Here is a 26368-nt window from a genome sequence, read left to right on the forward strand (position 1 = left end):
GTCTGGATCTACCAGGAGCACCATGTAACTCAGCAGCTCTGACATACCCACGCGCAGAGGCAACTCTGAAAGCAAGGGAACAGCAGAGCTGCGAGAACTCAAGCTGGATACGTTCTGGCATTCAGAAGGGACTGGCTCGGAGACGAATCACATTTTATAGACAGTCTCCCCTGATTTTCCGCACAGACATTCCTAGCATAGAATGTTTGAACAAAACCACAGTAACACAATTCTTCCTTCCTAATGGCAAGAAATCTACATACATAGTCAAGTTTTAAATCTCCGAGAGCGCTAAATCTTGCACTTCCACTCCTAATAGCGAAACAAGCAACCTGTAAATGCTAGATCCCTGCTACAGAAATGAAAGGTGTTCAAACAAGATACAGAGCTAACACGTAACAGCTTATAACACAACTTTTATTAGAAAAGTTATACATAACAGCATCAACTATTTTCAAGAATATTAACCTTGAAAAGCAACAAAAACAGACTAAAAATGTGTAACAAGAAACTAATGACCTTCTCTATAATTAAACATTCAAGTTATCTACAATGTCTCTTTTTACAAAGGGGAAAATCATGGTTTTACAGGCACATCATGTTGAAAATAAAGCTGCAGTAACTTTATACAATTAACTTTTTCAAGGATTATTAAAACATGGTCATCATGTAGTCTCAGATTTTTTTTTTAAACATTCACATAATTTTACAGTTGAGTATACACTGAAATTTCAGAGTCCCAAAATTATTTCACAAAAGTGCCAACATTAAAACCAGAACCTTCAGTGTGAATAATTTTGCCCTAAAAAAAGTTAAGACAGGTTTCCATAATCAACATATTCACATAATTTCTGGTGCTACCTGGTCTAACAGTAAAGCTTCATTCTTTATAAGTAAAATCAAATGGGACTTCTTTTGCAAAACTGGTAAAATTTTTTGAACACAGGAGTGTGCATTATTGGAAAAATTGATACTAAAACCATAAATATATCCAAAGAGCCATTAATACACTACACAATTAAGTGGAACTGTGCCTCTTTGTACTGTATATTCAAGTTTGTTGCCCTTTCATTACAGGTGGTATCTAAATTTAGCATCTTTACAAAGGCAATCTGTTCAGCTTCTCTTATTCTTATCTTCATATGCCTGCTTAATAAAAATCAGATAATTTACAATCTAGAAGTCTGTTTTAAAAAGTCTGGAGTTTATATACAGCTCTAACAAACCTAAAGCATTTTGATATCTTAAAAGATTTAAATGAAATGACTAGAGTTTTTATTTGACGCTTATTAACAGTAATTAGCCATTATCAGTAGTGGACCGTAATGAGGTGCTAAGTGAAAAGGAATGTTTCGTCTAAAATGCTTAACACATGTTCCGTCCTTTCATGTACGTAATAGTATGACAGAGAGGAAGTGCTTTCCACAGACACCCGTTTCCCCTTAGCATCAAGGGCTACAAAAACCTGACTGCAAAAACGCAGTGACCAAGCAAGCTGACGGATCAGGCACCACCTTCCACATCGGCAGCTGTAAGAGACCCACAGTATGCACAGAGATCTAGGGAAGGGGAAAAAAACCACTACTATGAGAAGCAGACCAAACATTTTAGACTAGTTTGGCAAAAGTTTTTAATCAGACAATAGGTTGGCCATTCAGGTTTACTTGTATAGGTTAAAAATATCACTATTGAATCAACTAGTCAAATTATCATAAGACATTTTCATCAATACTCAACATTACATGCACCAATATTGCACACATCTGCTCCGAGTTGTTAAAACAATCTTCATCTGGGTCCTTGAGCTGTCTGGTTTCTGCAGTTGGTACTCAAGCCACCCACACCAGCAGTTTCACTAAAAATTTAAGTGGTAAATTTAAAATACAAAAGACAAAATAACCCAAAAAGAAAAACCAAGGACTTTATACAGACAATAAAATCTAAGTTTTCTGCAATGGTCTTGTGGGCCCTACAGATGGGGCAATACGTGTACACACTAGTGAAACGAACACTAGCTCTGCTGTATCTAACCATTCAAATAATATGAAATCTGGGACCAGGGGTTGCAATGATGTCACTGTAAGGCTCCTCCTGTGTCAGCTCGATAGCTTGCTGCTTTTTAAGTACCAGGAAACTGTAGAATTTTGCGGCTGCTTGTTTTCTATTCGTGTTTCTGCACAGCTCAAGCAAACTGATGGATTCCGCTCCAGTCTTCGCAAGAGCTCTCTGAAAAACACAAACATCGATACCACAAATTAAATAGAGAACTACAGACAAGCAAGAAAGTCCCTTGGCAAAATTCTGTTTGTTGTCACATCCAGGACACTGTGAGGGATTGGGAAAGACTCAACGTTGGAGGGGGACATTACAACATGTACATAAAAATTGCTATATGGATCTAATTTAAATGAAACCAAGTAGGCTTCCCAGATGTGTGAAAAAAAAAAGTCTTGAATCTGTGCAGCTTACATTCACATATTCCAGAAACACTGTAGTATACCACAAGATTTTCCTTCCGCACTAACAGTGTCTTTTGATTATGAGACAAATGTTTTTAAATAGGAACAAAAAAACCTGGTTTATTTCTCAAGATAAAAATAACTCCAAAAATAATCACGATTTATTGTTTAAAACAAAATTTCAAGAGCTAAGGTTCTTTAAAGATGCATAATTTTTCCAGGGTGAAAGCCTATTCCTAAAACTCCTCTTTTTGTCTGAAACTAAGTACCCAGAATCTCTTATATTTTTTTCAAAGCCTTGGCCAGAATATAAAAAAATTCAGGAAAATACATCTGTTTGCTGGCTAGAATAACAACTGACGTCTTCAATTTAAAACAGAACCGTCTGCTCTGGAATATCTACTAGATGAAAAGATATTAGGCTGGCCAAACCGAATTACTTTATATTAAACAGATCTTAACTTTGAATCTCATTACAGACTTAATGTTTCAGCCATTCAGTGTGATGCTCTTCTGGGCACATGGAAGAAAGAATTGTGAAAAAAAAGCGAGGTAGACACAGTCCAAAGAGAATTCTGAAACTACTCAGAAACTGATGAAACATTCAGAGTGCAAAATTTCACCAACTAAACATCAGTACACTTTAAAAATTATTTTAAGCAACAGTTGTACTGGTTTGGGCTGGGACAGAGTTATTTTTCTTCGCACACAGTGCTATGGTTTGGATTGGAGCAAATGTTTTCGTTTTGGAGCTAGGAGGCTGAGGGTACACAAGAAGCTGTGAGTGGACACAGCCGGGACAGCTGACCCCAACTGACCAAAGGGATATTCCACACCCCATACGTCATGCTCAGTAATAAAAGCTGGGGGAAAGAAGAGGGATGTGTGTGCATTTGGGGTTATGGCACTTCTCTTCCTAAGTTACCATTAGTATAACGATGCCCTACTTTCCTGGAAATGGCTAAATGTCTTCCTGCCAACGGGAAGTGGTGAATGAATTCCTTATGTTGCTTTGCTTGTGCACGCAGCTTTTGCTTCACCTATTAAAAGGTCTTTATTTCAACCCACAGGTTTCTTGCTTATACCCTTTCCAATTCTCCTCCTCATCCTACCAGGGGTAGTGAGTGAGCAGCTGTGTGGGGCTTTGCTAATTACCAGGGTTAAACCACAACAACAGTTTAAAACAATCTTAAACTAGTGGAATGCTTGCAGGTGTGCAAAAGAACTAACTTAAATCACATTAGTACACAATGCAATCTGAACTAAATTTAAGCAACATAAAGGCTCTCTAGGAGTTTAAAATTAAGATTTAGTTGTTTAGAGGTGTAAGCAGGAAATTCTTATGATATAACTCGTAACATTTTCCAGAAACAAAGCTTTTGCTTGATTATATCATTTTTGATAAATCTAATACAAAATACTACTAAAATTTCAGTTTACTGAAAACTCAACAGCACTCCCCGCTCCTCCCAAACCCACTACACTGGAAGTTCAGAGATACAATAATAACAGCTATAATAGCAGCTTTTATCAGTAGAGATGGAACCCATGAATTCCACAAAAAAGTGAGGATGACTTTGGAAAACAAAAACAGCTTAGAGAGATGGAACTGACAGACTTCAGTGACAGCAGAATCTCAGGAGCTACCAAAATGTTTAAGGGAACAATGTGGTAGGGAAGGCAAACTAGACTGAAAGGCAAAGGTAATCCAAGGATATATGAAGTAAAAGTAGAGAGACCTATATGCAAACAAACAGCAGTTTGCACTTAAGTTCAAGCATATACTAGGGGTGTTCAATTATCTTATAAGAAAAAAAGCTTTTGAGCTCTGGCAAGCAATAATCCATTCTACAAAGATTATTTGTCTGCGCAGACTGAAGCCACACACTGAAAAGTAATGTTGCACCTCAGCCAAGGTCAGATTCCCACAGTTGTTGTAGATTCAGCTTATCATAGCTCAGTTTTCAAACTAGCCTAGCTGGGAATAAGCATCCCTTAAAATGGTTTTATCCCTAGGCCTTGATTGGGTTTGCCTAGGGTCAGATAGCATAAAATCAGAGATGTTAAGGTTTCATTAAAGAAAAAAAAAACAACAAACAATCATACCCCATTATTTTTAAAATTTTAATTTCTGGGAGTCTTACTTGCACACCAAAATGGGAACATAAAGGTTGAAAAAGTTAAATGAAAAATTTAACATCAAATGTTCTTTTGATTAAAGTGTCAATTGTACTATGATTTTATCCATTACAACCTTTTTCCCCCCGCTAAGACAGAACTGGTATTTTAAGTCTATAACATGTACTGCAAGGAAAGCTTTTAACTCAGGTTAAAAGTGTCAGTAGGCACACTCAAAAGCTACTTTAAGAGAAAGCAAATTATCACACGTACCTGAAGTCCATGAAGCATTTGTTGAGTCCTCTTGTTCCATCTCCTTTCTTCTTGATCCTGATCACCCCCTGTGCCATCTTCCTCCTGCAAGCAGCCAAAATTCATGCATTTACAAAACAATAATCTTTTCATCCACTGAGTTATGAAATGAAAGAGAGATCTCTAGGTATCACTGCAGCTGCTTCTTTTCATCAAGCCAGAAGGTTCAGACAACTTGAGTCACAGGATACATCTAGTAGAGGCAGGATGTGGGATGGAGGAAGACACACATGTAAGCTGATGTACCAGAGTAAGGTTGCCTGACACACTAAATTATACCTCAAAATGTTATGCTGACAATTAGTAAAAAAAAAGTTCAGCCACAACAGCTGAATGAGAAAAGACATTTCAGTCTAACCTAGGAATGCTAGTACTGAACATGGTATTAACAATGCCTTTATTTTGTAAGCATTAATTAACACAGACATGTTCTTACTTCACTGTGGAAATGGAACCACTGAAAAGAAAAACAGGTTGTTGCTAAAAGCTGCAAAGGCTGGCTGTAACAACTCTGCTCCCCACGTCCTGTGGAGCACTCACCTACACAGAACAGTACTTGTTTGCAGAAGACGTTATATATGGCTTTTAAAGTCATAGCTTTATTTCAAACCAACAATTAAAAAAATCACGATGAAAGCGACACATGCAAAGTACTTTGTTTCTCATCTTAACTCATGAGCCTCAAGCTGTGCAGAAAAACTGTTTGGCCAATTATTATATTTCTCAAAAGTAAGTTGGCATGTATTTCTTCCTCTTCATTGTACTATAACATTTCTCTGCATCCAGCAACGTCCTCAAGTGGTCAGGCAATTGGACTAGATGATCGTTATAGGTCTCTTCCTTCCAAATGTAAATATTCTAACAGTTTTTTTTACATTGCTAGGAAAACCATCTTGACCGAAGTAATTCACATTTCTTTGTATGTGTGACTTGCTACAGAAGGAAAATTCATGTGTCCAGATACATGATTTTTCCAACAAAACAGTTTTTAAAATGCTAATTTAATGTTATGCATTCTAGGAGTAAAATAAAAAGAATCAATGAAATTTGGTTTGATATCCTCAGAATATAAAATATTGTATCCAAGAAACAACTTCAGTTATCATTTTTTAGGATATAGATGGTTGTACTGGGTTTGTGTGGCAAGGTTTTAGTGGGGGGGGTGGCTACAGTGGCAGCTTCTGCGAGAAGCTGCTAGAAGCTTCCCCTGTGTCTGATGGAGCCAATGCCAGCCGGCTCCAAGATGGACCCATCGCTGGCCAAGGCTGAGCCCATCAGCGACAGCAGTAGCGCCTCTGGGATAATGGATTTAAGAAGGGAGAAAAAAAACATGCAACGGCAACTGCAGCCAGAGACAAGTGAGAATACATGAGAGCAACAACTCTGCAGACAGGTCAGTGAAGACGATGCGGGGGGGGGGGGGGGGGGGGGGGGAGGTGCCCCAGGTGCCAGAGCAGATTCCCCTGCAGCTCATGGGGAAGACTATGGTGAGGCAGGCTGTCCCCCTGCAGCCCATGGAGGTCCATGGTGGAGCAGATATACACCTGCAGCCCATGAAGGACTCCACATCAGAGCAGGTGGATGTGCCTGAAGGAGGCTGGGATCCCGTGGGAAGATCGCGCTGGAGCAGGCTCCTGGCAGGACCTGTGGACCCCTGGAGAGAGGAGCCCAGGCTGGAGCAGGTTTGCTGGCAGGACTTGTGACCCCATGGGGGACCCACACTGGAGCAGTTCATGAAGAACTGCAGCCCACAGGAAGGACTTGTGTTGAAGAAGTTTGTGGAGAACTGTCTCCTATGGGAGGGACCACACGCTGGAGCAGGGGAAGAGCGGGATGAGTCCTCCCGCTGAGGGGGAAGGAGCAGCAGTGACAACATGTGATGAACTGACTGTAACCCCCATTGCCAATCCTTCTGTGCTGCTCAGGGGGAGGAGGTAGAGAAACCAGGAGTAAAGTTAATCCTGGGAAGATGGAAGGGGTGGAGGGAAGGTGTTTTAAGACTTAGTTTATATTTCTCATTATTCTGACTTGATTGGTAATAAATTGAACTATTTTCCCCAAGCTGAGTCTGTTTTGCCTGTGACAGTAATTGATGAGTGATATCCCTGTCTTTACCTTGACCCACAAGCCTTTCATTATTATATTTTCTCTCCCCTGTCCAGTTGACACGGGGAGTGACAGAGCAGCTTTGGCGGGCATCTGGCGTTCAGCCATGGTCAAACCATCACGACAGTTTTCTTACAAAAATCTACTTTTACCAAGTGGCATGAGCTATTTAAAATAGAATCATAAAATTAACTTCAAAACTTCTTATATAAGGCATCATAAATATATAGATTGGTTTAATCCAACCATATGTGTGAACAGGAGCACCCTCTAATTCAAAGCAGAATTTATATGCAATTTATAAAACGGTCATGGAATAGTTTTAAAATCTACATTTCCAAAGGTTATCATATTCCAAGTAAGGACCAAAGATTTCTTACACCATTTAATGAATCCAAAGACAAGCAGTGTTGGGGAACACACAAATCCTTTCTTCATAGCCTGCTTTGAACAGCTTAGTTCTTACCTCCTCTTCTTCCTCCTCCTCTTTCTCCTTTTCCTTCTCCTTCTCTTTTTCTGGAAGAAGTTCTAGCTCTGGTATTAGCTGACAGATGTTTTGGGGCTCCTCTGGAGGCATCTCTACAGGTGGTATTTCCAGCTGTTGTGATGGTGGATGCTTTAAAAGTACACAACACAGTTAAACAGATAACATCATTTTATCAGTGCTTTTTACAATAGAATGCTGATGCTACAAACCAGGGTCACAAAATCCAAGTCTCTAAATCTTAGCCGTTTGTCAGAATTTATTTTTGAAAAATGAAGAGCCTTCTTGTTTTGTTTTGCTGTACATACATGCATTTTTAATCCTTTAGAGTCTACTCAAACTAGAAATTATGATACCACTGTAAATAAAAAGTCTTTCCAATAACTTCACTTAGTCCACCATCCAAACAACTGACCTCATTTCTTGGATCAGAACATGCAACTTTAAAATCCCACATAACCAGACGCAGTGCTACATGAAGACGCTTTAACTTACTGGAACAAGACATCTTCAAAATATCAAAATGTTGTTCTTCGCAATATAAGCATGAAGGAATTACAACGTAGATACTTTGTAAAGTTTCCAAAAACGTATGGGTGACTTTGGTACTCAAATATCATTCTCAGAAGATGTTTGTATCATGAGGAAAATCCAGAAAACCCGTTTAGGAGGATTTACGCAGCCAGTTTTAATAAAATTATTATACAGTATTCACCCCCTGAATCTATACACAGTTAAGTGTTTGCCAATAAAGTTACCTTAACACCTGAAACTGTTTCTACACATACCCCAAAATAGCTCAAAATAACTTCTATTTCAATCATACAGCACATTATCACTACAGGTATGTTGCTAGAGGCCTGATCTGGTTGGCATGATAGCATTGACTTCAGCACAAACAATTGATGCCAGTTTCACCCAATAACATGGGCAAGAGGAGCAGCAGCTGCCACCCTTCTTAATAAGATAACGTACCATCTAAACAGTCTCATTCTACAGCCAACAACCCATTAGCTGAGAAACATGTGAAAAGTAGGGTTAAAAAAATGCACAAATATGAAAAAGACAGCATAAACCAGGGCTGTTCTCACCAGGTAAGCATTCAGAAAGAGAACACCCTTTTAATTTTGCCCGTTTCCTCTCCCCTTCACAAATATGGTTTCCTATCACACTGCATCACAGCTTTTACAGAAGAGGTAGATACCTTTATTTTCTAGTTTCCAAGTCTACTCATAACTAGGAAAGCTTTCCAGAAGATCAAAGTTTTTCTTTGAACCCTTAAACCTGGAACACAAGGACTATCTTAAACAGGAGGTTTGTGCAGCTAGCACAATCCTTTCTTCATCAAAGCTGTTCATACACACTTGCCAAGACAAAGCTATCAAGTTCCTTTGAAGTAATACACTTCACCCCTCAAAGACATTTTTTCTGGAGGAAACAGTGCCATTTCTTTATCCTACCCACATTTTAAATGTTTCAGTAAGCTTTCAATTTAAGAAAAACACCCACTAAAAAGACTACCCAGGGCCAAAGATTCTGATACCACTCCAGCATATCTCACACCACCACAGAAAGCTGGTTCCTCAAATCTGCTCAAAGACATCACCAACCTCTCATTCTCAAAAAAAAAAAAAAAAAGAAATCTTACTCACAGGTAACACCGGCTCTGGTTCTACTTGCTGCAGTTTGCGTTTAACACCTGTCTGAGGTGGTGGGGGTGGCATAACAGATTCATCCAGGTTGGTTCTGCTGCCTTCCATCATTGATTCTTGTACACGACTTGGTTCTTCCTGAATAGGTTCATCTAATTCCACAACAAACCCAGTTTTAGATACTTTGGTACTGTTTGAAATTACATTACTAAATCAAATCTGCTATTAGAATTGAGCACTCTTAACAGTCTGCATAGCCTTTACCATGACTTGAATAGAATTGGTACATATGTGTATAGAATCCAATCCAATACCCATTTAATCCAGTGGAGCAAACTGAATCTCTAAGTGTCTTCTATTTCTAGGAAAAAAGTGCTATTTTAAGTCACGGACTGTATATCAAGCTAAACAACCATTACAAAGCTGTTTGCTTCATTCATAATCTTTGGTGACTTAATATAAAGCACAAAGAAGAAAAATAAGCTCCGAAGGAAAGCAGAGCATCTTAACAAAACACAAACCAATGACATCTCGTTGCTGCTGTTGCTGCTGTTGTTGTTGCTCCTCTCTAGGAACCTCTGGGTTTTCAAAGTCTTTAAGGAACTCATCAAGGTTGTCAGCCTCTCCACCTTTCCTTCTCTTTCTTAGGTCTTCTGGTACCAGGGGTGTAAGACAACGAGTAAAGAGCTACGGGGGGGAAGGGTTACGTTATCCATTATTGTAGTTCTCAGCATCCTTAATTTCATATTTCAGACCAAGTAATTATGGACCATCTTCCTTTCCCACAGTACTAACATTTTAAGAAAATTTCTGTAACTGATAAATAATTTAAGCATTGGTGTTATTTTAGTTGTTTCAGTGAGGTTTTTTTTTTAAATGATGACTACTGCTGTTGCTATACTGCTATTCATATGCTGATGTTTACATATGAGGCACAATCCGGAATATAGTCCATTTAGAAATGAACTGGCACAAAAACATTACCTTCAGTAGCCTGTTATTCCACAAAGGCTGTGCAGGCAGAGAGAAGAGCTTTTCAACTCCACCAGTTTCCTTCCACATCATCAGTTTCTTAGTAGGAGGTGCCAAGTCCAAAGTAGTAACAATATCAGAGTAGTCACTCAATTGGGCTCGAATAGTCTTGCTATCCAGTTCTTTCACACTGTCCACAATCAGCTTTCTCTTCCTCTTTGCTTTGGTTTCCTTGACTGTTGAGATATTTAGCAAATAATGAAGGTTAGCTTAAACAGATACCACACTGTAGAATAATCTTGCAGGTTCTCTATAGGTCTTATTTGCCCATGTATAAAGCTGCCTGAAGAATCTAAGGCAATATTAGCTTTGGGAGAAGGAATGAAAAGCTATAAGCACTATAAAAGGTCAAACACTGTGAATACTGTCCCATTACTTACAAATTCTTCTGTGTATACTTGTAGTTCTACTGAATCTACCTAAGCCTCAATGTCCTCAGCTGCACATGCATCCCTCCCTCATGGCTTGCTTGTCAGGCTGGTGTTCTTCAGGAGCAAACCCCTGAGATGCAAGGTTCCTCTGACAAGGAGTCAATATCATACCAATTTTTCCCCTAAGCCCTATCTGAGCTTTGGTAGTGTTAATGTGGGTGATTATCCTACCTGTACCTCTCATCCTGCTCTAGAATGACTTTACTGTAAATTGCTTACAGCCTGGCACTCTGCAGCAGACCCTGAAGCTCTGGCAAACGCTGTCTTTGCTGGCCCCAGCTCATCAGCTAGGACCTCTGTTGCTAGCTTGCCACCAGAGGGCAGTGCTAGGGCTTGTTAATTGGCCAAGCAGCAAATCAGGGCCTGAAGTTCTGTCTGAAAACACAGGACAAACTACATTTTTTTGAGATCTTGATTTTTTTAATAAAGCAGGGATCTGTTTATAATGAGCCAAATGCAGTACCAGTTAAAATAAGAAAGTGTCTTGCATTAGAGAAAAAGACAAGGAATTTCACTATTTAGTAGAACTTCAAATACAAAGATGCATTTCCCGAATTCAGCAATTCATTAAAGCTATGAATCACTAGAAGATCGTTCAGCCTCAGTGTAAACAGTCACTTCTGGCCATCAAACAGTGTACTGAGAACTGTGCCGCACTGCAGATGCTGTATTAAAGACATGATGAGGTCTACTCCAACTCACTGTATTTTAACTAGCATGTTTATCAAAAGCTACAGTATCATGCTGCTATACATACTGACTGCAGAAACAAACTAGTATCCTCCTCCATCACCAGTCTAAGCTACCGACCTGGAACATACTCTTTCAACTGAGAAGTAGAGCCAGCAGCAGTGTCAGACATTCATTTCCCCTCCATCGAGCTAAGGTTGTCTCTGACAGCCCAAGTAAAATATCCCCAAATAGCTCACTCACCAGTTATGTCAATAGGCTCCAGAGCAAAAGCTTCCTCTTCATTGGGAACAAGCGTTGTCTGATCAGTCATAGTTGGTAACGGTTCAACTGGATCTACCGAGTCCGGGCTGTCTGGTCCGCCCACTGCCAATTAGAACAAGTATCTTGCACTATGTCAAAACATTAAGAAACTGTGCTACCCTTCCCAACCGCTCCTCCACATCTTAAAGTGGTTTACCACATTTTATACTTTTGAACTCAACATACTTTTAAGGAATGAAAACCGCAATTAAATTAGTTGAAACTAACTAATTCTAGATCTAGCCCTAGATCATACTCACTTGATACATTATCATCATCATCCATATCATCATGGGGAGGTTGCTCTGGTATCATTACTCCACTTTCTGAGAGTGCAGGTGGGTCATCAAAAATACCACCATCATTATTACTGAGAAGTTTGTCATCTGAAACAACCACATGAAAGAATCAGTTCTGCATCCACACACTCATGAAACAAGTACAGACAAATTTATGACAACACAAAAATAGTGCAAAGGTTAGAGAAACCTATACTTCCAATGCTGACACCAAAGCAATTAGTGCTTTTTCAAGGTGCATTTCAGACCAAATTTTGAGCTTACAGATAACCTTTATTACAATACAATTGTCACATATTTGCATTTTAGTAGGATCCTTAGTACTTCACAGAGAAGCAATCAATACAATTCTCAACATACTAAATAAACCCTTGGAAGGAGTCAAAGAAGAGCTGCATTATTGACATTTCTCTAAAGAACATTACGTACAGAATGGAAAAAACCCTGGATGATTTAATTTTACTTGATTTGAAATATGCCAACACTTAAAATGCTACATACACATCATCTATATTGCTGTAGCACTCACAAAATAGAATTCTACTGCTGAAGGTATAACTTAAGAGAGGGACCTTGGAAACAAAGGAAACAACCTCCCCCATTCCCTCAAGAAATAATTACTGAGGCAGAAGGTAGGGCAGAGGAAAAACAAATTCCTCATACTTACCCAATATTCCACCATCATTTCCTTCTCCAAAATTATCATCTTTGTATTGGTCTTCATATTCCAGGTGATTGGATTTCTCATTGAGGTGACTGGTACTCTGTTCAGGTTCCAGTAGGAGATTGGAAGCACTGGTGCTCACTAGCATGTCATCCTCAAATGCACTACCTTCTCTCATCATCTCACGATCATCCATCCCAAAGTCACCTGAAAGAATATGATTTCACTACTATAAAATGCTAAAGAACAAAGACACAAGACACCTAGCTAATCAATCAGCAAAGGCCCAGATGTAAGACCAAACTTCATTTCAAATTATCACAGAATTAATGACAAGATGTATTTATGCCCAGCAATACCATAATGAGATACTGGTCCAACAATTATAAAAATAACCATTGCCTTTCCAAAGCATTTTATTATACTCAAATTGAATTTAGCAGGATTCTACTAAGTTTTAGCTGCACTGAAACTGAAGAATTCCACGGAATTAAAGTAATACCTTATGCCTTGAGGTTGGTCTTCATGTACAGAGAGCAAACCAATACCAAATCAACACCACCATGGATACCCAGATTATACTTTCAAAAAGATATTAAATTATGGATTATATTATTGTACTCTGGAAACTAGATATTCAAATACAACTGTCTTCAGGCTTTGATTCATATCTTGGAACACTGTCCTTGAAAAGATACCAGAAGTAAACTAGTCACCACTGAGTGCTTCAGCTTTAGAAATCTCTTAACAGTTTGACTGAAAATACACCTGATTTAAAACGACAGCTGACTTCATATTCACACCACATTTTGAAAATTGTAATTGACATAGTACTTCACTAATTAACCTGACAATATTCTTCAGCTTTATACAAGCAGCTAGAAGCTTGCTAAATATTATAGAACAGGCTTTTTGGAAAAACGGACATGTACAAACTACCAATTAAATGTACGGAAACACAGCATGTTTGATATAATTTGTTTTGTACTTAGTAGTGGGAATTCTTTAGTAGTTACAAAACCATAACTTTAAAGTTACCAAAACTAGCTTAGTAACACATAATAATACATGAGATTTTTACCAAAGTCATTATCCTGGAGGATACTGATGTTGCCTACTTCTTCTCTCATTGTAATTTCTTCCACTCTACTCTGGTTCAAACTGAACTGCTGGGCCACATCAATATCACTTAAACAAACAGAAGGCAATTATTAAAAATCTCCATTTAAAAAAAATTAACAACAGATAAAGCCTGCTTAGATAAATGTGAAATTAGTTCCCAAAGTACACTACACACTTAAGTCAACTAATGAAAAAGCCGATGGTGAATACAGAATAGAAAACACTACTTAAAACAGTAAGACCATTCATGGTTAAAACCTATCATCCAAATTGCATTAGCTACTGGGAGACACGTCAGTAACCTTACTCCTTGCTATGTTGTGGTCACTAATTTTAAATGCCAAATTAATAACTAAGAACAGATTTACCCCCCTTCAACTTCAAAAGCTATTAATATAATTTATCAAAAAGTGTATCTAGTAAATGTACCAACTCAACACTTTGTGGTGTGTTAAAGTATATTTCTTAGAAGAACACCATTTTTTTATGCAGCTTCAAATTAGTATATACTCTACTTTGAATATAAACCAAATAGAATACCAAATAAAGCAAACTGTGTCCCAGAAATTCCATTATGTCTAATCTAAAAGGGTAACACCAATTTTTTGAAGATGAAGAACTATGTAAGTTGTATACTTGTTACGTTTACAAGTCACCCATTAGTATAAAAAAGTTTTAAGAACTAAAAGTGCCACTACAGAAGGTCAACAAGGATGCTTCCATAAAACCCATCTTGTCTAACCTTAGAACGTATGTGATGTAGAGAGCCTTGCATAGCACAAAAAAGAAAATGACAATACATATCTGAGCTTTTCAAAAGCTTCTGTAAGGACAGCTTTAACTTTAAAATTACATGCTACTATGAACTTAAAATCAATACAAAGATGATTGCATACTTGCTTTGCATAGTAAAAGACTTAAGAATACAAGTTACCTACAGGCTTTTATTTTAATTCCGCAATGAGTTTGCTGTTTAAAACCAGGTTCTCCTCAACTAAAACCAAACATCATTTGCATGGAAATAAAACAAACAAACAAACCAGGCTTACTCTAGGTCAGGAAGTGGTTGGTCAAAATCATGAAATTCCTCAGGTAAGGTAATAGCATTGTAAGCAGCCTCTCTGTTTTCCTCAGGCAAATCAACAACCCCTGCAGAGAAGAACAGTTAGACATGAGTTCCCATTCCTTACAAGGACAGCATTTTTCCCTGTGCCTTCAGCATTCTTCTCTCTGCGTGACCTTCTTGTCTTTAAATAGCTAAATTGAACCAATGCTAGACACCTATGAAGAAACCTTAAATAAGGTTGGTATTGAGATTCAGTCTAAATTCAAAATATATACCCTCAAACCCTTTTACTGTTTCTATAAACCTGGAAGCCTCACATCACTTGATGTTTGTATAGCACAATGCAGAGCTGTGCAGCTAACACAGGCTTTGTATGTCATCATAACATTATGTGGGTACCTGCTACAGAATCATTTTATCATGATGCTCTAGATGAGCTAGTTAGTCCTATATTTTGGTTTGGGTAAAGCAGTGCCAATACGGTATGACTACTTTGCTACCGGTCATTTAGTCGGTCCAATTAGCTCTCTAAATCGCAGCTCAGTAATGACTGTACTTGGGCCACACAAACTCAGGCTTCTGCATTTAGAAGAGCTGGATTATCTAAACCACATATAGACCTTCTTTTATCCTCGCAAGATGCTTAATCTGCCATTCCCAGAGCATGACTATCAGATTAGGCATCACACAAAACAGTGCCACTAGTTGGTGCCTCTTCTATTCAAAGGCTTAGAGGACAGGACACTTGAAAGTGCATGGGAAACCCAGGTTCAATTCCTTCTGTAATTTGCAGAAGATTTCAGCTCTATGTTTTGCCTTCTGACACACACAACACAGGAAATTATGAGGTACAGATACTTCAGAAAAACTCTGCCTGCTGTGTTCCCCTCCGCAATGAATAATCAAAGAACCACTGTCCAGAGAGACCAGGAACAAGCAGGAGTCTGCAGTTTACTGTACTCGGCTAAGCGTGAAGAAACCTAGTCCATCCTTTCAGGAACATCCAATGGTTTCACCTGTTGGCTGCTTAAAATAAAACATGTAAATGATTCTCAGAGCAGACAGGATCAAGACACTGCCTAAGCCACAAAGCTGATAAACTGAGAACAAAGACAAGTGCCACAAATTGTTTCAGGTCAACATTTTTTGTAAATCTTGTTATAAGGCGCTTCACCTTCTACATGAGCTCCGTTGGGAATGGGAGAATCGGGAAAACAGATTGCCTTATGAAACTAGACAAGTTTATGTATTCTCATCACCTAGGGAAGTTAAATGCAATTAGTAAACAAAAGGTTGGCAACAGTCAACAAATTGCCACTGAAAGCTACATAAAGTCCAGTGCATCACAATGTGAAGATCAGGCAATGAAGACAAAGGCATTATATACCCTAATTTTTCTCAAATATACGGCTGCACTGGCTTTCAAAAAAAAGTTCTTCCTTAAGTTCAGATTTTAAATCTATTACACACAAACTTAAAAAGGTAGAATATGATTCAGCATCTGAATATCAAGCACCATGACTGCCATAGCTACACTCCAGCCGGAAAAAAGTTTCCCAGGCCAGAATTAAAGAAACCTATCAACCATGTGCAAGCCAATTAATTAATTGCTGAATGGAAAGTCATTTCATGTATTAATGTTGCTCCCCATCTTCATGGAAAATCTTATTAAGTAAGCAACAGTAGTTGTGTCACACATAAGGGAAATTATCTTTGTTGCACGCATTACAGTTCACATCACTTCCAGAAACTAAAATGTGAAAGTGGTAAAAAAACCAGCTTACTTCTACGTTTCTTTTGTAACTCATGGCAAGGCAATTTTTACCCTCAATGGAAACAAGCTCACTTCTGTGCCTCTATTTAGTACATGCAATTGGCCTTTTTCATATTTCCATTTATCATAAAACACCAACAGCAGCCAAAATCATAATTGAGATTTTACTGAATCAGCATTAATAGGAAAAGTTTTCGTTCAAAATTCAGTTTGAAGATGTTTTTCAGCACACAACTCAGTCACACAGCCAGCCTGAAGCTGCACTAAAGAAAATAACTTCTCCTATGATCCTGTATAACTTCATGTAATTATTCTACAGAGATAAGAAGGTAGAATTGTATACTTTCTAAATAAATATCATTATATAAAACATAACTTTTCAGAGAGCGCTTAGATAAAGACAGATACCTGGACGAAAAGCCATCTTAATCTTAATGAAAGCCTCATTACAGTCTGCAAGAAGATATTTTGCTTTCCTGTGGTAGATTCTAACAACGCCTAGTAAAAGATGTCCTGAGGTTCGAAGTGCCATCTTCACCTGAAAACATATCGTACAATCAGTGAAGCAGATGTAGCCTTACTTTTTTTTCCTTTAATGAAATTTCATTCAGCTTCGCATGAGTTTTTTGATAACATCAAATATCCAAAACGTATAAAAATCAGCAGAAAAATAAATAAAGAAAGAAAGAATGCAAAGTCTACAGTTCAAGATCATACTCTACATATTATTTATGGATGACCTGGCAATTATCAGTAACTAAACAGCAGCTCACTCCAGAAATTCCCAAACACTGCTCTGTCTAGTTAAAAAAAAAAGACAAGACAAAACCCATTTACCACACCTTTTTTTATGTCTTTGTTACTTTAATTGTGAAAAAAGTGAAAAATACAGAAACTTGGACAGCCATAAATTATGATTAGGTTAAGTAAAGTTTGGTTAAAAACCGTTACTTGTTACCACTCCATCTTCTATCCTGCAGTTAAAGATAAAATCAGAGAGGAACAGTGGAAGATGTGAGGTGTCCATAAACAAGCAGTGCCACGTTAAAACAAGTTTAAGTTTCTTTCCTCTTTAACCTTACTCCTTTACTATGTAATTAAGTATCTGCTGTCGGAACAGAAAACCAATAAAAAAAATTTCACGAAGGGATTCTTCTTAAATACTGTAGTCTGAAAGAGCATGAGACTTGCGTTGAAGGGCACATGGAATAATTGTCTCCTAGAAAGATTAAGCCATACAGGGTTTAGCCTCAACCTCTAAGAATTGAAAAGTTTTATTGCATACAATGCCTTTCTAACATTCCAGCTGATGAAAGTGTTACCCAAAGTTACATATATGAAAGAATGCCTATCTATTTCTCTGTTTTCTAAAAGAACACTGCAGCTCACTAGTGAGTCCATGAACATTATCATCTTCTTTCTAAGTCCTTCCAGAGCTGACACTGAAGCAAACCACTGTTCTGGAACAGTAAATACCCATGTGACTGTACTATACGGTTTTTGCTTATACTTAACAGTTCTTCGAAAATCCAGAGTAGCATTATAGAAACATCGTTATACTTGTACAAACCAAAAGAAAAGATAAAAATGTTTCCTTTCTTTTTCAAATAGTTGCTTCTCCTGTAAGACATTCAGACATCTAAGTGACAAAAAGTCACAATCGTATCAGTCCACTAGTTCTTAAACGTAAAATTTCGTTTTCATGAGTAATAGAAGAAAAAAAAACCACAGTACATTTAAACACCCAAGTTCCTCAGAATTTCCTCTGGTTTCACAAGAGCAATCCAGAACTGTTATGTCCTTTCAGTGTTGCTGCTATCTATTCACTTCCCAGAAAACCAGAGACTAAAAGCTTCAGAAGCACAGCTTTTTCACCAGAGCGTAGTATTTTTATTATATGGAAAACTATCCTCATGTAACCAGTAACATTACAAGCTACTGCGATACTTCGGATCTTTTTATTGTAGCTAAGCAGAAACATGCTTTCAATTTAGGTCACAAGCATAAACAAGAATATCTTAGGTGTTATTTCTACAGCTCCTAGTAACAACAGCACTGAAAGAGTGTCATCATAAGGCCTTTAAAAGTTACTTCTAAGAAAGCCTGGGGTTTCCTCTCTTCCAAACATTTGCTTCTAAATGATGTATGGTACATCAAGATGCAAGTCCTCCATTTATACAGAGCAAAACATTTTGTAACTAAATTGCATAATACTTCAGTATTAAAAACTTCACAAGAAAATAGTCTTCAGAATCAGAGTCAATTGAGTATTTCACATCTGAACAGACCTTTCCACCCTTTAAAACAGCAACATTAAAAATTTCGTTTGTTTCCACGACCCAAATAGTAACTACCACCTGTACACACCATTTCTTTTCATTACAAGATAACATTACATAAAATAAAAAAAATAGATACCTTTGGTGAAATGATACTCTCCACACTGCTCTCCAGATTACATTCAAAAACATGGGCTTTGGTTAGCTTCTTATCCCAGTGGGCCGCCAGCCAGATTTTGGCCAGCGGCCCACGTTTGCTCAGGACAAAGTGAGCATAGAACATGGTCCCAGATGTCTTAAAACAAAGTGCAAACCTGTAAAGAGAAAGGCAAATTATTTTGGTTCCTAGAATTTTTTTAATGAGGAATATCCTTGTAAACATACCCTTTATCTGCAGTGAGCAAAGCACATGTTTGCTGTTCAATCATTAAGTCAGATTATTTATATAAAATATTTAAGAAGGCAACACTTAGAAGCATTGGCCATGTATATAGCATGTATATTTACTGCAGAGGAAATATAAAGCAGGAAGAACAGCAACCAATGACCATTTACATAATTTAAAAATGTTTACCATCCCATGAGGAAAAAAAGTCTTGAATATATTAAACTTTATGGTAATGATGCCAAACTCATAGAAAGCAAACACACACATCTCAGTTTTCAGTTCACAGTAGTTTTCTACCACATCCATTTCTTTCTACTCTTAATTCAGTAGCTACCACTATACTATACCAGTATATATTCTACATTATTTCAGTTAACCATTCAGCATTATATAAAAATACACAGCCCTAGACTTTTGGGACTTCACCATATCTTCTTAAACAGAAAGTACAATTATGTCTTCATTTCTGAACACACTGCTCTCCATTTCATAATCCTCTTAGTAACGCTTCGTATTTTTTATTCAAGCACTGATAAAAATGCATTATTCCAAACTTCCTGAACGCTTCATTTTCTTCTTTCTCCTTCCCCAGAAAAACTGATTTCCTTTTATCTGCTTATCTAGTAACTACCTTCCTCCACCTGATAAGATGCCAACATATCAAACCATGGAGAAGCAGAATAGCATGATGTCTTCTGATCTAAACATGCCAATTTCATGCATGAGGTAGGTAAGCATACGATTCAGTTCAACCACAAATTGAGAAAGCAGTTTGAGAAAAGTTTGCTTTAAAGAGGTAGAAGATTCTCCACAAACAACTTTTTATCCAGCAATATCCATAACTAGAGAAACAGAAATGAAAAAGGAGAACGGGAGAGATGCAGCAAGCACGTTTCAGTTTTTACCTCCTCCATTCCTACAGAAGAACTGCCAGGGGAAGCACAGCAACCTAACAGTAAAAGCAGAGCAGTTTAATCTGGCCACACACAGCCAGTGTGAAGAGCATCATTTTCTAGCCACAAAAAAGACCCCGGTGTTTCCCAAATGAATGCCAACACAACTTATAAGCAAAGAGGGAACACGGGGAAACACAAAGCATTGGTAAACATGACAGCCAGAGTTTCTCAGGAAGCCAATTCCTAAACCAATACCAATTTACTTGTAGGTAGAATAAACAAGTTTCAAAGCAGCTAGGGCAGAGCTGTTGATATTTATAGAGCATGCTCACCAAAAAAAAAGAGGGGGGGGGGGAAAGAGAGGAAACACAATTGTGATTGCTAGAAAAATAAATATAGGAGCAAGAAAAGCACTGGCATTACTGGATCAGTAGAAGCAAAGCCAACCGCTAGGTATCTGGATAAAAAATGAAAAATTGTAGATCCCTGAAAGTAATGGCAAATAATATTTTTTTTTCTTTTTTTTTTTTTTCCTGGCATTTGGTGATGGTGGGGAGGGTTGTTTTAATAAATGGGAGTTGAAGGGTAGGGTAAGTTATCTTTGCAGTGGTACCACACTCTGTACTTGTACACACTCATAGGTGTCATTCAACATGCAAGATGATGGAAGCTTCGCAGTTCAGCTGCATTAAACAGCACAGAGTTGTTTGGACAACAGAACAGATTAACAAGCTTATCTGTGTTAACGGCAGACGGGCCACTGATTCTGTTCATAACCAAGATCAGACACAGTGGAGAGGATTTAAAGAAAATGAAGGCTATGTTCAGCTTCAGTTCAAGTTAACACAGTAGAGAGAAAGGATCAAAACTATTCTTGGGAGTGAAGTTAATAGCTTTGAGGCATAACAAAGCTGCAGATTAATAAAAAGTCAAAATGTCATTTTTATTTGCTGAGATTGTGTGGGGGCTAAGGATAGCACTGCAAAAAGATAGACATGAGCAAGGTTTTCTAGGAAGCACAACTAAACAATTTTGGAAATCTCCTTGATCAATAAAAGTTACCTGAAGGAAGGTATTCTACTTCTTCCCCTCGCAGTGTTTTTTGAAAGACATCACATTGTCTCAAATGCCAGAAGACAATTCAATCCCTTGTGCATTTTCAAAGGCCCCACAGTATTTTTATATATGCAGAGACATAATTTTGCACCACAACATTTTGATATCTTGAGTTGCTACCATAACCATGCACTGTTCTGGTAACAGCGCACCTGTAAATTACCCCTAAATATGAGAAACAGGAGAAAATACAAACATACAGTTTAAAAACCCACTTGTATTACTCTGTTAAAAACTTCCAGCAAGAGTTGCAAAAGGATGTACTTTGAATCATGGGAGTTTAGCACAATTATTCACCAATGTTTACAACCATTAAAATACGTAACATGGGCTTCACAAAACTTCAAACATGCAGTTAACTGTAACCCTGAAAGTATACTGAAGATTTCCTGGTAAATGTGAAACATACTATTTGGACAAGTCAGATAGAAACAACTTACCACTTTAAATCCTGGATAGCAAGGGTAATGCAAGCATAAGACAAAAAAAAAAAAACACTATCTAAGATATCTAAAAGAAAGCAAGGTTCCCAAAAAAAACCTGAGGTGTTGGGATCACACCAAGGCTAATGGTTTCACCATTCTTTTTTTTTTTTTTTTTTTCCAACAGACATATCGTTACCTTCTTTCTGTCTTTTAAAAGACTGACAATCCAAGTTAAAGTGCTCTCGATAGCAGGGCTTAACATATGTAAATGGATTTCAAAATATATGTTTCATTAGCAATTAAATCAAAGAATAGAGGCTGAAAACCACTGCACCAAGGGAAGGTGCAGAAACAGTAAGTGGTCACCTGTGTTTGTGGTGCTCCCTAGGTTTGACTCAGTACTCAGTACTGGAGTTATGGATCAAACCTAAAACTTGCTTGTAAGACTAATGAGAAGATTACACTACACATACAGGGTACTTCAACTTTTGGAGTACATAAGAACCAAAAATAACTAGCTTCTGACAGAGGTCGCCTGTTTCTCTTCAGCCATTAACGAAGCCTTGCCACGGCAAAATGCATGAAGAGAAACAGTGACAATCAGACTACAGATAGTTTTAAAGTCTGCAGCAATTCCACTACTGTTGTCTAGAGCATCAGCACAACTGCCTAACGTAGGCCCAGATGGTCGCTCCAACCTTCTCCAGATTTATTTTTTTTCTTTCTTTTCAGATAATCCTTTTCCTTATTTCAGGCTTTTTCTTTGATCTTTAATTCATAGGGCAGTATGCTGATACAGTGGCATAAAAGAAGAACGAAGATTTTCTGGCATAACTCAAGACTGGGATGAATGTTAAAGGAACTAAGAGTTTCTTGGAGTGGCAGAGTGCTCATGTAGACACATACAACATATGTCATTGGCTGCAAAAGCAATTTGTAAGAATCCTCAAAAGAAAAAGGGGGGCTGATGGTTCTTAAAAAGCTTGAAAGGTAAAATATAGAATCATAGTTTGGGTTGGAAGGGATCTTTAAAGGTCATCTTGTCCAACCCCCCTGCAATGAGCAGGGACACCTTCAACTGCATCAGCACTGTTAATTAATATAACTGTTAATTTTTGAAATTGGTTGGATATGAACCAGGACCTTAAAACTTGTTCTAAGAACCTACTCATCTTTTCTGTCTTGCTTGCACTGCTCTGAGGCAAAAATAATATGTTCTCACAAAAGACCAGGTGGGACCAAATCCCAATCCTGCCAAAATGAGCTTTTAAAAGACTTTGAACTGGATTTTAATTAACTCCGAATTTGCTTCAATGTGCCACAACTGTCTTCAGGTTCTCTGGCTAAATTGGTCCTGAACAACTGCATAATCTTATTAATATTTTTCTTTCTGTAGAAGCATTAAAAAAGGCTATAATTCTATACACAAAGTAATTGAACATGTGAAGTGAAACTAATACAATACAGATAGTACACAGGGTCTGATCCAGAATCTGCCTGTTCTGTTCCCCTACAAGAGTATCTGGTAATTGATCTTCCCGAACAAGCAACAAGAAAATTGGGTAGATGCTACCTATGAACTTAATCTTAACCATCAACTCAAAAATATAAAGTCCTAAAATCCTTCTAGATGTTAGAATGGCTAAGTATTTAAATTCTGAAAAGCACTCCTGCACAGCTTGAGTCCCATCCTTCAAGACATTCAGAAACAAAATTAATGAAGAGTTGACAATAATATTGCAGACCACAGATACAATATTCACAATATTTTGACTGTGGTTCACTCCATTCCATTAAATCCACTTGTCTGTTACTCTACTAGTTCATAGGTTAAGTTCAGTCTTCAATTTGTTTTATTGTCACCTACTTTTGTTCCTGTTGTAAGGCTACTCCAGAACCACATTTACCCAGTTATCAGCAGACAACCTCCATACTACAGTTTAAAAACCAGCCAGTCATTTTAATTCATTTGTTCTTATGCCATCCTTCAATCTCTCTGCTGGTTCCCCCTACCATACACACACTTTCTTCCTACGCTGTCTGTTTTGCCAAGCCAGACCTGGATGATCTGGGAATGAGTGAGCTCACTCTGTGCACCTGCAGCAGTCTCAGTTGATCCTGCCAGATTTCAGAAGCCCACAAGGTTTAGCCTGACCCTGCAACTGTATTTGAGTTCTTCAGTTTCACCTCATAATCCTTCACCATACAGTCCTTCTTAAACATCTAAAACTTCCCTGCTGCAGGAACTTGCTAATGTTGTCTCACTAGCAGGTTTCATTAGTACACTGAACACCTGGTGCCACTAAAAAAAAATAAAAAATCATCACAGTACCAGTCTATAAACTCCACTAATAACTCCTTACTCCAATGCTTTTTTTCACTTTCAATTTCAGCACTACCTTATTTAATCTCCTTTTTCCAACCACCTTTATAATTCTCTGGTTAATCCACATTTCTCAGGATTTTAATATATTTCTTTGTGGCACCTGCTGCTTTACTGAAGTTCACTGACAAGTCACCTCAATCTCTTATGTCCACAAAATCCATTATTGAAAAGATGAAACTGAACTAGTCCAACTTGACATACCTGTGATAAATGCATAGAGCGTTTTCCATTTGTCTCCAGGTCTTGGTTTTTCCATCAACACTTTTTCTGAAATCCTACGGCTGAGGATGCACTACCAGGTCTGCAATTCCTCAAAACACACCTCTCCTTTACAGGAACTGCATTCACTGTTCTCCAAGTACAATATACTATGCAACTACATAATCAAGTTGCTAGAACCAGTGCCCTACTGAAGTTACTAATTCAAAAGGCAGATCACCCAAAACTACTGTACAGAGTTTGACATTATTGAACCCTATGAACACCGCCCCTCCCAACTCTATTTCCATATCTAAACCTCAGCAGCTACAGCTATCCTGCCCTTGCCCCTATGTTCCATCATCCAGTGGAAAAGAATCTTTTTAATTTTAGGCCCTATCTCGATTATCCCAACTTGCTTTGCACAATTCCAGTTTGAAGTCAAACGAATACACTTGTAGAAACTATGTATTAACACACTCCTTAAACGTACATAAGTTGTTTATCCAACTTATGAGAACAGAATTCCTTATGTTACTGTTTTTTGCATCAGTTATTCTTCTGCACTGTTCACCCAAAGAAAAAACCTAACTTTCTAACATTTTGCCTCACAGAAGTTAAACTCATGTATCAACTGAGGCAACTATTCTCATTTCTGTGGGAAATCCCATGATAACAGCAACCCTGATAGCGAGACAAGATTAATTAAATTGTGTGGCGATTTAAATTTATTGTAGGTCTCACTAACTTTTTGCTCCTCCTTTTAATCCCAATCACACTTACTTCCTCTCTAGTTAAAAACACTATATCAGCATGCTTTGTGTTTCCTAGTTTCACAAAAGTTAAAATATTTACAAATTAATCTTCCCAAAATAAAATGCAAGCCTGGCCCTACTAATGCTTTGGTGTTTTCCCACTTTTCATGTATCAAGTTTTACTAAGGAAGAGATTAATGAAAGCGCATGCTTATTGCACACATACACACAATACGCGCTTCAATGATAACTTCTCCAGATCTACAGTATTTTCTTCCATGCGCCTAAATTTAACAAAAAGCTATTTTCACTGAAACAGTGCCATGCCAATATCTCACAGTGACCCCAAACTTCCTTTGTTATTGATAAAAAACCAACACCTTGTTTTTTATTGAACAGAAGCCTTTCACTCAGGATCAGAAAGAAATCTTAAAAACTATAGGAAAATTTATGCTAGTGTCCACAGGAGCTGCAAGAGTAAGATCTTAACTATTCAAGATGTAGGTATTTTTAAAGGGGCCTTTTATTTGCAGATCAACAGTCACAGCGCCCATATGCTACTAGAGAGGCTTGCGAGAACATGCAATAGTCTGTTTTGTCCAAGTGGAACTTTAAATTACATTAGAAAATAACAGATAGGCAGATGAAACTTCGCTCCTCTCCCCTTCCCCAGACTGCAGCAGCCCCGGCCCTTTTGCCAACCCCTGCTGGGGTCTATTATTCCAGCCACCGGACTCCCGCACCTCGCTCTCTCGGCTGACCCCTTGGTCACTGCCCTCCTGCGTGTGACCGCTCCAGACTTACAGCCCATCTCCCCCACGGAGCGCACCCCCTCTGCCTCCCCTCCGCCCTGGGGTTCTGTCCGTGCCGCCGCCAGGCCGCAGAGGACGCCCCGAGGCACTCGACCCCACCGCAGCTCACGCCAAGCACCCGGCCCCGCGCCCCGGGACCTCGGCCCGGGCGCAAGGCCCCAGGGCGGCCCCGCTACCCTGCCCTTGCCGGCGCCGCGCACCGAGCTGCCAGTCGCCCGCTCCCGTCGGGAGAGCTCAGCCCAAGAGCCGGCGCGACCGTGCCCAGCCTCAGAGGGCCGTGAGCCGAGCCCGAGTAGGCCGGCAGCGCCCCGAGAGCAAGGCTGCGGCCGGGCCCACCCGCCATGCTCCTTCGGACGGCGGCAATGAGCCGGGGCCACGGAGGGCGGTTGCAGCCGCTCCTTACCCTGGTCCGGTGCAGGGGGAGGCTGGCGCGGCGGCTGGTGAGGCCGGGCTCGGTAACCGCTCCGCTCCTCCTCCTCCGAGCCGAGCCGCTCACTCAAACAAACAAGATGGCGGCCGCCGCCCTTCCTGCCGCCCAAACCGGCCGTTCAAACCGGCCGGATGTTTACTGTTAAACTGCCTCCTCTTCCCCCTCCCTCGC

At 38.8% G+C, this 26368-nt stretch overlaps 1 protein-coding gene across 1 annotated transcript; it reads right to left on the bottom strand.

The window, feature by feature from the left end:
* Positions 1-397: 397 nt before the first annotated feature.
* On the bottom strand, positions 398-26368 carry RAD21 (RAD21 cohesin complex component). Its single transcript, XM_074144936.1, has 14 exons — positions 26171-26368; positions 18931-19105; positions 16921-17050; positions 14722-14821; positions 13632-13738; positions 12554-12757; positions 11848-11973; positions 11528-11650; positions 10116-10339; positions 9653-9818; positions 9132-9283; positions 7462-7611; positions 4851-4934; positions 398-2226 (listed from the first exon to the last, which is right to left on the bottom strand). Exons 2-14 carry the CDS (start codon positions 19072-19074, stop codon positions 2035-2037), a joined length of 1902 nt encoding a protein of 633 aa, XP_074001037.1. The 5' UTR covers positions 19075-19105; positions 26171-26368; the 3' UTR covers positions 398-2034.

This window comes from Numenius arquata, chromosome 3 (assembly GCF_964106895.1).
Source record: "Numenius arquata chromosome 3, bNumArq3.hap1.1, whole genome shotgun sequence".
Lineage (NCBI taxonomy): Eukaryota > Metazoa > Chordata > Aves > Charadriiformes > Scolopacidae > Numenius > Numenius arquata.

Excerpts from the sequence above, each read along its gene's own strand:
- RAD21 (XM_074144936.1), bottom strand. The coding sequence starts at position 19,074 with ATGTTCTATGCTCACTTTGTCCTGAGCAAACGTGGGCCGCTGGCCAAA. Across the intron at positions 14,822-16,920 it reads TAAGATGGCTTTTCGTCCAG|GGGTTGTTGATTTGCCTGAG; the intron begins GTATCTGTCTTT and ends TCTTCTCTGCAG. Across the intron at positions 2,227-4,850 it reads AAATGCTTCATGGACTTCAG|AGAGCTCTTGCGAAGACTGG; the intron begins GTACGTGTGATA and ends TGTGTTTTTCAG.